At 37.8% G+C, this 12,053-nt stretch overlaps 1 protein-coding gene across 1 annotated transcript in view; it reads left to right on the forward strand.

The window, feature by feature from the left end:
• Positions 1-10,286: 10,286 nt before the first annotated feature.
• Positions 10,287-12,053, forward strand: part of abhd18 (abhydrolase domain containing 18) — a 66,348-nt gene continuing 64,581 nt past the window's right edge. The window contains exons 1-2 of the mRNA XM_060851368.1: positions 10,287-10,402; positions 11,668-11,752. Of these exons, the coding sequence (XP_060707351.1) occupies positions 10,311-10,402; positions 11,668-11,752 (177 nt within the window). The 5' untranslated portion in view covers positions 10,287-10,310. The remainder of the gene's footprint in view (positions 10,403-11,667; positions 11,753-12,053) is intronic.

Raw genomic sequence — 12,053 nt, forward strand, 5'->3', positions numbered from 1 at the left:
GTCTCAGGTTTGGACAGTGCTGTCAATGGTGAGCTGTGCATATTGCAGTTTGAACATATTGTGCCACCATGCAGTGCAGGGACTGAATGTATAAAATATGCGTTTAGGATAATTTATCTACTTTAGAGTTCTATCCTACTAAGTAAACTTTATTATTGTTTTTCTTTGTTTTCTCTTTTACAACTTTATTCAGTTGGCTTGCTATGTTGTGACTGTGTGTTCGTACTCCCAGATCCATTTGCTGCTGGTTTGGAAAGGCAATAATCTAACAGCTCTCTATTCTTAAGAGTGTGAAACTTTATAGTTGCTGGTTTTGCCAATTACTTGCCAAATCTACAAGTTTAATTTTGAAATATATTGAAGTTGTCCTTGGTGTTGACTATTCTCCAATTTGATGTCATTCACAAAGTTAAAGGCTGTGTTTTTTTTATTCGAAGGTCTACCTTGTTACCAATACTGATCCATGTGCACATGCCGCTTTTGATTTCTGTCATTCAAACTATCCTTTAGCCTCCACCTCTGCTCTCTGTATAACCATTCTTCTACCTTTATTGTGGTTCTGCAAGCTCGAAGGTGGTAGCTTATTGGTGGTACCCTACTGAATGTGTTTTTGAAATCTTGATAAATTACATGGATAATATTCCCCTTGTTTCTCTATGTTAACTATTTAAAGCATTCAGTGAGTTTAGACAAATAAGACTTTTTCTTTTAACTGCTTTACTGGAATTCCTTTGTATTTTCCACCAAGGTTGATAAGCCGACTGGTTTGTAGTTTTCAGGACATTATATTATTTAAGACAGATAGATATAATGTTAGCAATTTAGCTGTCCTTTTGCATTATATCTTTTTCTACCAAATTATTACAAATATATAACAATACATTCACTATCTCCTCCAGGTTATTTTAAAATGCACCGTTTCAGTCAACCAGACCAGGATTTTTACTCTCTTGAATTTGATTTGTTTATTTTATATTGATACCTCTCTGCTGTTCTTGTGCTTATACCATTTCTAAACTCATCTTTCAATATCATTTCCATGATCTGCCTTCTGGCTAATGTCTTGCATTAAAGACATGATCTAATATTTTCTCTATTTTGTTGTCTCTAATTTTGTAATCTCTTAATGGCCCTATTCCTTTTTTACGTTTCTCTTGATGCATCTAGTAGGCCAAATACAGTAACAATAATATTGCGTCAATTCATTGAGTAGACGTTGTGAGAGTTTAGCAATCTTTCAATCCAGTTTTGCTAAAAGCTTTAATACTAAGGACACGACCTAGTTTGAATATTTTAAATTCCAAGTAAGAAGTTTGGGTTCTGTCAAAAAATGTAAATCTTTCAATTTATTTTTCATAGTTTTTTCTGTCACTAATAAAATTCCTTGTGGTTTATATTGTGAACCAAATGTCTGTTGAACAATTTTTGAGATCCAAAATTATGTATAAGCCTGTGATGTACATATTACACCAAATATAGTTACAAGGATTCTGTTTAACTCTTGAATTGTTACAATTATTTAGATATTGAGCATTGAAAAATCCACCACATACAAATTCAGAGTAGTCATGGGTCATTTGGCCCCTTGGACGAGCTTCACCTTCAGTGCAATTATGGCTGATGTGTTTATTTCAAATTCCACAGTTCTTGATTGCCTTTTATTCCTTTTCTAACAAGAATCTGTTTAATTCTGCCTTACATAAGGAAAATATCTCAAGGTAAAGATTCAAAATATGTGTGTTGGTATCAGTGGAAAAGTGGTAGAGAGAGGGAATGATGGTCATTATGCATTCCTGAATTTGTTTTTCTAAAATACATGACCAAAGGGTAATGTTTAAGTAAACAAGTGGAAAAGAACAAAGGAAGCAACCCAGGCATATTCAAATGGTAGTAAGAATTTGAGACTTTGGATATGAAACTCATTGTCCAAAGCCTCCCTTAACACTGGCATATAATATATTTGTAAATTAATTGAGTTGAATTGGGTCATTTTAAATGAAGTGTCAAGAATAGAGATCCAAAAAGTGGTGTACTGTATAGAAAACCACTTGAATTCACTTTACCATCTGAATTTAATTGCATAGTGTATTTATTTGATACTTTTTATGTAATATATGGAAGCTTATTACATTTAGATGCCATCAGTGCCCAGCTGACAGTTTACTTTGATTTAAACCCTTCTACTGTCAGTACTGGAACATATAATCTAGTCTTGATAAAACCAAAGTAAGGCTACATTGTTTCTTTTTATTTGTTTGTGAAATACGATGTTGCTGACAAGGCCAGAATTTATTGCCTTTCTTTGATTGTCCTCCAAAATAAGTTGGTAAGCTATTTTATGAATTGCTGCCACCTGTAGTGTAGATACATCCAGAGTGCTGTTAGGTTTAGATTCCAGGATTTTGACCAAGAAGCAATGAAGACATACTGATGTGTTTCCATGTAAGCATGGGCATGCAGCTTGATAGAAAATATGCAGGTAATTATGCTTCTATACAGCTGCTCTCATTGATGGTAGAAGCTGCATGCATCTTGCAAATGGAACACGCGGCAGACACTTGTGGTGGAGGGAGGGTGCATTGCAAGTGGTAGATTTGTTGCTAAAATTTGGGCTGCATTAAGCAGATTAGTTTTATGTTGCTTGTTGGAGCTGTGCTGATCCAGATGAGTGTAGACTTCCATTGCACCTTTGTAGATAGTTGGTGGGCAGGCCTTGAGGAGTCAGTAATTAAGTCACTAGCTGCAAGCTTTCCATTTCTGATCTGCAATTGCAGCCAGAGTTTTGATGCCTGTTTGTGTACAGATTTGCAGGGTATTGATAATCGGGAATTCATCCCAGTCAACAAATGCTGCCTTGAAATCAAATGCAGTTATTCTCACCTCCTCTTTGGAATTCAGCTATTTTGTCCATGTTTGTGCCAAAGTTGTCATGAGACCTGGAGATAAATGAATAACCAGCATCACTAAGTAGGTATTTCTTAATAACACTGTCAACAACCTCTTCCTTCACTTTGATTCAGAATAGATTGACAGTGTGGTGTTCGGCTGGAGTGTGTTTGTCTTGTTTTTAATGGACAGACATTCCCAAGCATTTTCTAAATCATCAGCTATTCTTGACATCACAAAGTGGATCAAACTAGCTGAAGATTGGCTTCAGGCGGTGGACATAGATGATCTGTCCAGCAAACATGGCTAAAGATTGAAGAAAATGCTTAAGACTTTTGTTTTTTTATCCAAGAGCTGTACCTCTCCTCCAAATTTAGTGGAAGGGGTCATTCCTGAAACAGCCTTCACTTTCTGCCTGTTTAATCATCCTCCACCGTTTTCAAGTGGATATGGCAGAACTGTGGAACTTTATTCAGGTGTGTTCATTGTGGGGTCATTTAGCTTTACTTAGAGCATACTTCATATGAGAGGTTAGGCTGAAGTGAAGACTGCAAATGCTGGAGATTAGAGTCGAGAGTGTGGTGTTGGAAAAGCGCAGCAGGTCAGGCAGAACCGAGGAGCAGGATAATCGGCGTTTCGGTCAAAAGTCCTTCGTCAGGAAGCCCTTTCCGGATGAAGGGCTTTTGCCCGGAACATTGATTTTCTAGTTCCTCGGAGACTGCCTCACCTGCTGCGCTTTTCCAGCACCATGTTCTTGATTTTATATGAGAGGTTGACAGTGGTTTGAAACTTTCAAAAAGCAACATTATTTTAAAGGTTTTCGCAGGAGATACGGTAAAGGAACATTGAATAGTTTCTGTCAAAAGTCTATTTTCAAATGGTGCACTACACTTATTACACTTCATTTTACACCAGATTTTTCGGGGCAATTTGAAAGATCTGAGTGTGATAGCTATGTCAAATCATATTGCTTATAGAAGTATAAAATACATATTTCACATGTTACAATTATCTAATTCTATCTCCTGCCTTTCATCTGTGTTTTATTAATTATGTATTTAATATTTGACTCTTCTTCCACACAGGAAGATGGGATGTAACCCTGAATTCGTTGAACAGCTGCCAGAGATATGCTACAACATAGCTGGTTGAAAGAGGAAATAATGCTGGAGACACGGCTGTAGGCTGGTAGGAGAAAATGAGTGAACAAAAAGATTGGGATTAGAATTTGATAGGAAATTTGTGATGGTGAGCATGTCTGAGAAGGATTCCAGGCAGGTTTGTAGGCTGCACCTTTGATGTGTACCTCTGATGCGGAGTTACACTGGTGTCCAAGGATAGCCAGGCATATTGTATTATAGTTGCTAGATCCAGGTGAGGGATCATGTGAGCTGGCTGGAAAGCCTCCGGGGTGGACAAATTTTGTAGGTGGCTGAAGAAGCACTCAAATAGAGTGGAGAACTTTTGAAGTGTAATTCAGCTCATTTTGATTTCTGTTACGATTTATGCTTGCCCTAAGTGCTTGTCATACAACTTTTCCCAACAATTGTATTTTGATCATAATTGGATAATTAATCTTTTGAATACAACAATGTGTAAACAACATTTTATACATTTTCAGAATAATCTCCTGTTCTTAAACTCTTATGCCTGAGCTAGTAGTCTTTCAAAATTCCTTAGATTTGGAAAATTTTGGATTGAACAATTGCCAATGTTACACTCTTGTTCAAAAAAAGGAGATTTGGGAGAGGTAAACATAAAACTAACACCTATCAATAGGTTAGCTTGTCATTGGGAAAATACCAGTATTTTATAAAGGATGTAATAGCAGAGCGTTTATTAATATTTCATACAATCATGGAAACTCAGCCTTGCTTCATGAAGGACAAATTATGCCTGACAGATTTATTAGAATTATTTGAGGAGATAGCAAGCGGGAAAGATAAAGGAGACCAGTAAATGTAATATATTTGGATTTCTAGATGGTTTTCAATAAGGTACTGCATGCACAGCTAGTAAGTAAGTCCATAGAGAGCTGGGAACATCAGGTGCAGGGGGATGCATTTTCAGGATGCCAATGTGTATCTAGTGGAGTATCACAGGAATCAGTGCTGGGGCCACATTTTTAACATATATATTAGTGACTTGGATAAGGGAAGTGAATGTGCAACCACTAGGCTTTTGAGATAAAAATAGGTGGGAAAACAACTTGTGACGGTGAACACAGAGTCAACAGAGGGATATTGACAGGTTTAGTGAGTGAACAGATACTTGTCAGATGGAATATAGTGTAGGAAAATCTGAGATTATGGACTTTGGCAGGAAGAATAGAGGACTTGAACATTGTTTAAGTTGAGAATGACTGTAGAAAACTACACAATAGAGGGTTTTGAGAGTTCTCATTCATGAATTATAAAATAAAGCATATAACTTCTGTGGGTAATGGGAAAGCAAATGGAATATTGAGCTTTATTTCAAAGGGAATGGAGTGTAAACAGAGGGAAGCGTTGCTAAAGCTATAGGAGTTGTTAGACCTTACCTGGAATATTGTGAAGGTAGTCCATGAAGATTCACTTGATTGATCCCAGTCTTGATTGACATAAAGGGGTCACCCATTTAAGACATGATGAGGAAGAATTTTTGTGAGGATAATGAATCTGTGGAATTCTTTACCGCAGCAGGCTGTCCCATCTGCGTTGTTAATTTTTTTTAATCAGGAAGGGAATCAATGGTAATGGGATGGATTGTCAGATCAACCATGATCTCATTGAAAAGCAGAGCAGATTTGATGGGTCAAATAGTCGTCTTCTGCACCTATGTCTTATGGTCTTTATAGTCTCGTATTGTCTGGGATGTGTCGTGTGGTGATGGTCAGCTTGCTGTCATAGTTGAAATCAGGGGCAACGCATAGCCTTCGCTGTTGATCATATCTGTGCCTGACAATTTTCACAAGTTTTGTTAGCATTGGATATAATTTTATAAATTAAGTGTGTGTTGCTTTATTGAAACAAAATCAGAAATTGCTGGAGAAACTCAGCACATCTGACAGTATCTGCGCTGAGAAAGCAGTTACCCTTCTTCAGTTATGAATTTACTCTGCTTTCTTTCCACAGATGGTGCCAGACCTTCTGAGTGTCTCCAGCAATTCCTGGTTTTGTTTGAGTTTGTGCATCCACATTTTGTTGTACTGTTGCTTTATTGATTTCTTTTATGTATGTTTGTAAGTATATGATGTGTTACCTATTCCTTTTATGTGAGTTACAGGGGGAGGCTGAATAGGCTGGGGCTATTTTCCCTGGAATGTCGGAGGCTGAGGGGGGTGATCTTATAGAGGTTTATAAAAACATGAGGGGCATGGATGGGGTAAATAGACAAGGTCTTTTCCCTGGGATAGGGGAGTCAGAACTAGAAGGCATAGGTTTAGGGTGAGAGGGGAAAAAGTTAAAAGGGACCTAAGGGGCAACTTTTTCACGCAGATGGTGGTGCATGTATGGTATGAGCTGCCAAAGGAAGCAGTGGAGGCTGGTATGATTACAACATTTAAAAGGCATCTGATTTGGTATATGAAAAGAAAAGGTTCAGAGGGATTTGGGCCAAGTGTTGCAAATGGGACTAGATTAGATTTAGGATGTCTGATAGACATGGACGAGTTGGACCAAAGGGTTTGTTTCTGTGCTGTACATCTCTATGACTCTGAGTGTCATACACTATCCTGACTCCCCAAGGCCTGTCTATCATCTACAAGACACAAGTTATGAGTATGATGGAATAGCTTACACTTACCCAGGTGTGTGCAGCTCCAACAAGGCACAAAGCTTGATATCATCCAGAAAAAGATCAGCCTGCTTGATTGATACCACATCCATAAACATTCACTTCTTGAACCACTGACACTCATGGGCAGCAATGTGTGCCATCTGCAAGATGCACTACAGAAATCCACCAAAGATCTTTAGACAGCACCTTCCAAACCCATGACCACTGCTAGTTAGAAGGACATAGGCAGCAGATACATAGGAACACCACCACCTGAAAGTTCCCTTCCAAGCCACCTACCATTCTGACTTGGCACTCTATTGCTGTTCCTTTAGTGCTATTGGATCAAAATCCTGGATTCCCTTCATCATTGAATTGTGGGTCCACCTACATCACATGGACGTCAGTGTTTCAGGAAAGCAGCTAACCGCCACGTTTTAAAGGGCAACTAGGGATGGACAGTAAGTGATGGCCCAGTCAGCAATGTTCAAGTCCCACAAATGAATAAAAAAAAATCTGCTTATTTAAAAGTATATTGGCACTCCTTATTTCCCTAAGATATACAATGTCATGTATTGTATGGTGCAGGAGTGGAGGATTGTAAATATTGTGCCCTTGTTCAAGAAGGGCAGGAGAGATAACCCATGTAATTACAGACCAGTGAGCCTTCCTTCTGTTGTGGGAAAGGTTTTGGAAAGGATTATAAGAAAGAGGATTTATAATCACCTAGTAAGCAACAATTTGATTGGAGATAGTCAACATGGTTTCGTCAAAGGCAGGTCATGTCTCTCAAACCTCATTGAGTTTTTGAGAAGGTGACCAAGCATGTAGATCAGGGTAGGGCAGTTGATGTGGTGTACATGGACTTTAGTAAACTTTTGATAAGGTTCCACGTGGTAGGCTGTTGGAGAAAATGCAGAGGCATGGGATTGAGGGTGATTGAGCAGTTTGGATTAGAAACTGGCTTTCTGACAGAAGGCAGAGAGTGATGGTTGATGGAAAATATTCAACATGGAGTCTGGTTACTAATGGTGTGCCACAAGGATCAATTTTGGGACCACTGCTGTTTGTCACTTTTATAACTGAGTTAGACGTAGGCATTGGTGGATGGGTTAATAAGTTTGCAGATGACACTAAAGTTGGTTGAGTAGTGGACAGTGTGGAAGAATGTTGCAGGTTTTAGGGGGACTTGGATAAACTGCAAAATTGGGCTGAGAGGTGGCAAATGGAGTTCAATGCAGCTAAATGTAAGGTGCTTCACTTTGGCAAGAATAACAGGAAGGCAGAGTACTGGGTCAGTGGAAAGATTCTTAGTCGTGTGGCTGTGCAGAGGGATCTTGGAGTCTATGTACATACATCCCTGAAAGTTGCCACCCAGGTTGATAGTGCTGTTAAGAAGGCATACGGTCTGTTAGGTTTCATTGATAGAGGGATTGAGTTCCAGAGGTGCAATGTCATGCTGCAACTGTACAAAATGCTAGTGTGGCCACACCTGGAATATTGTGGACAGTTCTGGTCGCCCCTTTACAGGAAGAATGTGGAAGCATTGGGAAAGTTGCAGAGGAGATTTACCAGGATGTTGCCTGATCTGGAGGGAAGCTCTTATAAGGAAAGGCTGAGAGATTTGGGTCTATTCTCATTGGAAAGAAGAAGGCTAAGAGGGGATTTGGTAGAGACATTCAAGATGATCAGAGGATTAGATAGGATAGATAGTGAAAGTTTTTTTCCTAGGATGATGATGTCAGCATGAACTAGGGGGCATAACTACAAATTTGAAGGGTGATAGATTTAAGACAGATGTCAGAGGCAGGTTCTTCACTCAGTGGTAAGAGCATGGAATGCTCTACCTGCCAATGTAGTTAACTCAGCCACATTAGAGAGATTTAAACAATCCTTGGATAAGCACATGATGATGGGATAGTGAAGGGGGATGAGCTTAGAATAGTTCACAGGTCGGCGTAACATCGAGGACCGAAGGGCCTGTTCTGTGCTGTATTGTGCTATGTTCTACTGTTCATTTAAAGTAATTAATGCAAGTTCACAGTATCACAACTGTTTTGATGATTAGCAATATGCAGCAATTTCATGTGATGTTATGAGTTGCAATTGTTTTGTCATAAAACTATGGTGGTACTGCATTGCAAACATACCTGGAGACTTTAACTGAATAAATTAATCCTTGGTCGGTAGTTCAATGTTGAGGTTATATTTTGAGAGACTAGGAAAGTCAAAATTATTCTCCTTGGGGCAGAAAAATTTAAAGGGCGATTGAATATAGATGTTCAGAAGGATGAAAGGCTCTAATAAAAAGTAACCTTCAGGCGCTACAAAGAATTGAGAAAGTAAATGGTTTGTTAACCTTTAAAGCAAGATGGTTGGCGTATACAAGAAATCTTGCTGCAGTTATATAGGGCTTTAATAAAACCACGCCTTGAATACATGTATGGGGAGATGCACAGCCAAGATTCATTTGATTGCTGGGAATGATAGAGTTGACCAGCAAGGAGGGATGGAGTAAAATGGACCTTTTATTCTTTTGGATTTTAGAAGAATATGAAATTGTTATTACATATTACATATGAAACATTTAATATTCTGAGGGCATGACCCAGCATATGCTGAGAGGCAGTCATCTAAAGCTATAGTTGATAGCCTCAGGATAAAGAGTTCACCATCAGGTCTGAGGTGGGAAGTTTCTTCAGAGGTTTATACATCTCTGGTTTTTCTCACTCTCGATGCGGAAGGTATTCAGTCTTAGAGCTCAATACAGTGTAATTAGGTCAAAGAAATATTAAATGACAGGGTTTGCTTGAGACCTTGCATGATCACCTCTTCTTTCTTGTATTATTAAAATCAGTGTTAAAATGCTGGAACTCCCCACAGGGCAATATTGTGGACACATCTATACTCAACAAACTGTAGTGCTTCAAGAAGATGGCTCGCTCCTACTTTCTTGGACAATTAGGGTGTGCAATAAATGGTGACCTTGCCAGCAAAGTCAAATCCATAAATTGTGCGATTATAAAATATTGTCTCTAATGGAAATTAGCTAAATAGTTTTAATGTAATTTGTCAAAGAACTATGGGCAAGAATTAAATATTTCAAAGTAGCACAGTACAGTCTGGAATAACTGTCTACAAAGCTGGGGAAATAGATTCAGTGTTACTTTTCAAAAGGAAGTTGAATATCTGCTGATAAAAACCAAATTCAGAGCTATCACAGAAGAACAGGAGAGTAGAACAAAATAAAAGCTGATATTCAACGCAGATGCCTGACTAGCTAGCTTCCATGCTGAGAATTAAATGTAGACTGAGAGAGCGTTTCTGGGGGCCAGAATGATTCTCATTGTCCATTGTAATGACTGACTGACTGTTGCCTAGGATTTCTGTATTTTCTTTTGAAGTTCAGTTCTTTTACAATAATGTAACTAGTATTAACTGTGGTCTATTAAAAGCTACCAATAATTTGTAAAGTGTTGAGATATTGACTGCTGTACATGGCCCATGGAAGAGCTAGATTTGATGAATGATGTTTTCTCACTTACTTTTTCTTGAATCATTTTTATTATGTAACCATTTTGTATAATATCCTTATGGTTATAAAACTTAAAATAAATATAATCCATCTTTCTCATTTAGATGCAGTAGTAGAGTATTTGCTCCTTCGAATGGGTGTCAGTAAATTGGACATTCTCTACAGACGATTTCTCCTTTCAAAACTTTTCATTCAAGGATGGGGAAAGCCGGATGATCTCAGAAGGTATTGTATGAAGAACTTTTCTATAGCATTTGACTTTATGTGATTTTAAACTTGCACTGTTGAGGTGTCCTCGTCATCCACTTGTACTTTTCAGGACTGATTATGAAGCCAGTCCATGTATTCATGTTTAGAGTTCTTCTGATTTGGGGAAATTATTACATCCTTTTCAGCAGTGTTGAAGCAAGTTGTCATTCTGTTGCTGTAAAGCTTAATTGGTGTCTGTAAATAAACTTTTCTTTTCAGACTGGCTGCTTGTTTTGACTGAAGTAGGGGTGAAATTTGGTGCAAAGGTGCTTTGGAAAAACAGAAACAAAATTTAATGTAACTTTAAAAGTTTCCTTATAAACAGATAAAATATAATCAGTTACCTGATGAATGAGCTGATCTGGTGACACTCAAAAATCTAAATTGAGTTACATTAATCAATAGGATGTAGCCTATACTATTTTTTTACTGATGCATTGGATAAATGATTTTTTTTCTCTGATGTTGAAATTTTGGAGTGATTACCACAGGGTCAAGTGTTCTACATTTGCTTGTTCTCCCTATGTCAGTCTTGCATGACCTTGCTCTTTTCTCCTGTTCTGTACCCTCTATAGTTGTTCAAATCTGGGGTGGAGTGGAGTGTACTATTTTCTAAGGTCTAAGCATTATTCTCTGTATATGTATGAAGTATGCTCAGCTTTCTTTTGCTTCAGTCTTTTCCATCTTGAATAATTTCGCGGCTGTCCCAGGGATATTTGCTGTGAAACTGCTGCCATGACTTGCATAGAAGGAACGGACTGAAGGTTTCATATAGTGGGGCAAATAGCCCCACTCTGTTTCCTCTCACACAGTCATGGAAAACAAACTTAGATGAAAATGTATTGTGCATGCTAATGCCTCTGTATTTTAATATAATTGAAATTAAGAGTTCAGTAGAATGTAGTGTGAATGTAGTATTATTGGATATTCCAATATGCTGGCATCATATGCTTGCTTAAATTGCTGTAAATATCTTCATCAAATAATTAAACTCCTTTAGGATTTATTCTTAGACTTTTAATAGTTTCTAAATTGTTACGCCAAACATTGTACTTTTTAGTGCTATTTGTAGTTGATCGCAATCAACAATTTTAAATATCAAAAATTGCAACTTGAAATAAGCAACAAGAAGTTTCTGTATATTCCTTTGGATGCCAATAGTTATGCCTCTGGTTGACATTGGACTTGTATTTAATCGAATAATTTTAAAAAATATTGTAACTGTGTTTTTAAAATTTCAGGTTGTTTGAATTTAGGAAAACAATAGGAAATCGAGAAAAATGTCAAAATTTGGTCCCAAAAGACTACCCCATATTCATTGATAAGGTAAGCTATTAGTGACAAAATAGCCTTTTGTAGAGGTGTGATATTTTTCTTTTTGATTGTGCTGTTGGACAAGATATTATATAATTCAAGTTAAAGCCAAAAAAGCTGCAGATGCTGTAAATCAGAAACAGAAATTTCTGGAAAAGCTCAGCAGGTCTGGCAATATCTGTGGAGAGAAATCAGAGTTAATGTTAGCCTTTGTAAGGAAAGGTCACTTGACCCGAAATGTTAACTCTGATTTCTCTCCGCAGAGCTGCCAGACCTGCTGACCTTTTTCAGCAACTTAGGTTTTAAACACAAA

This window comes from Hemiscyllium ocellatum, chromosome 36, assembly GCF_020745735.1.
Source record: "Hemiscyllium ocellatum isolate sHemOce1 chromosome 36, sHemOce1.pat.X.cur, whole genome shotgun sequence".
Lineage (NCBI taxonomy): Eukaryota > Metazoa > Chordata > Chondrichthyes > Orectolobiformes > Hemiscylliidae > Hemiscyllium > Hemiscyllium ocellatum.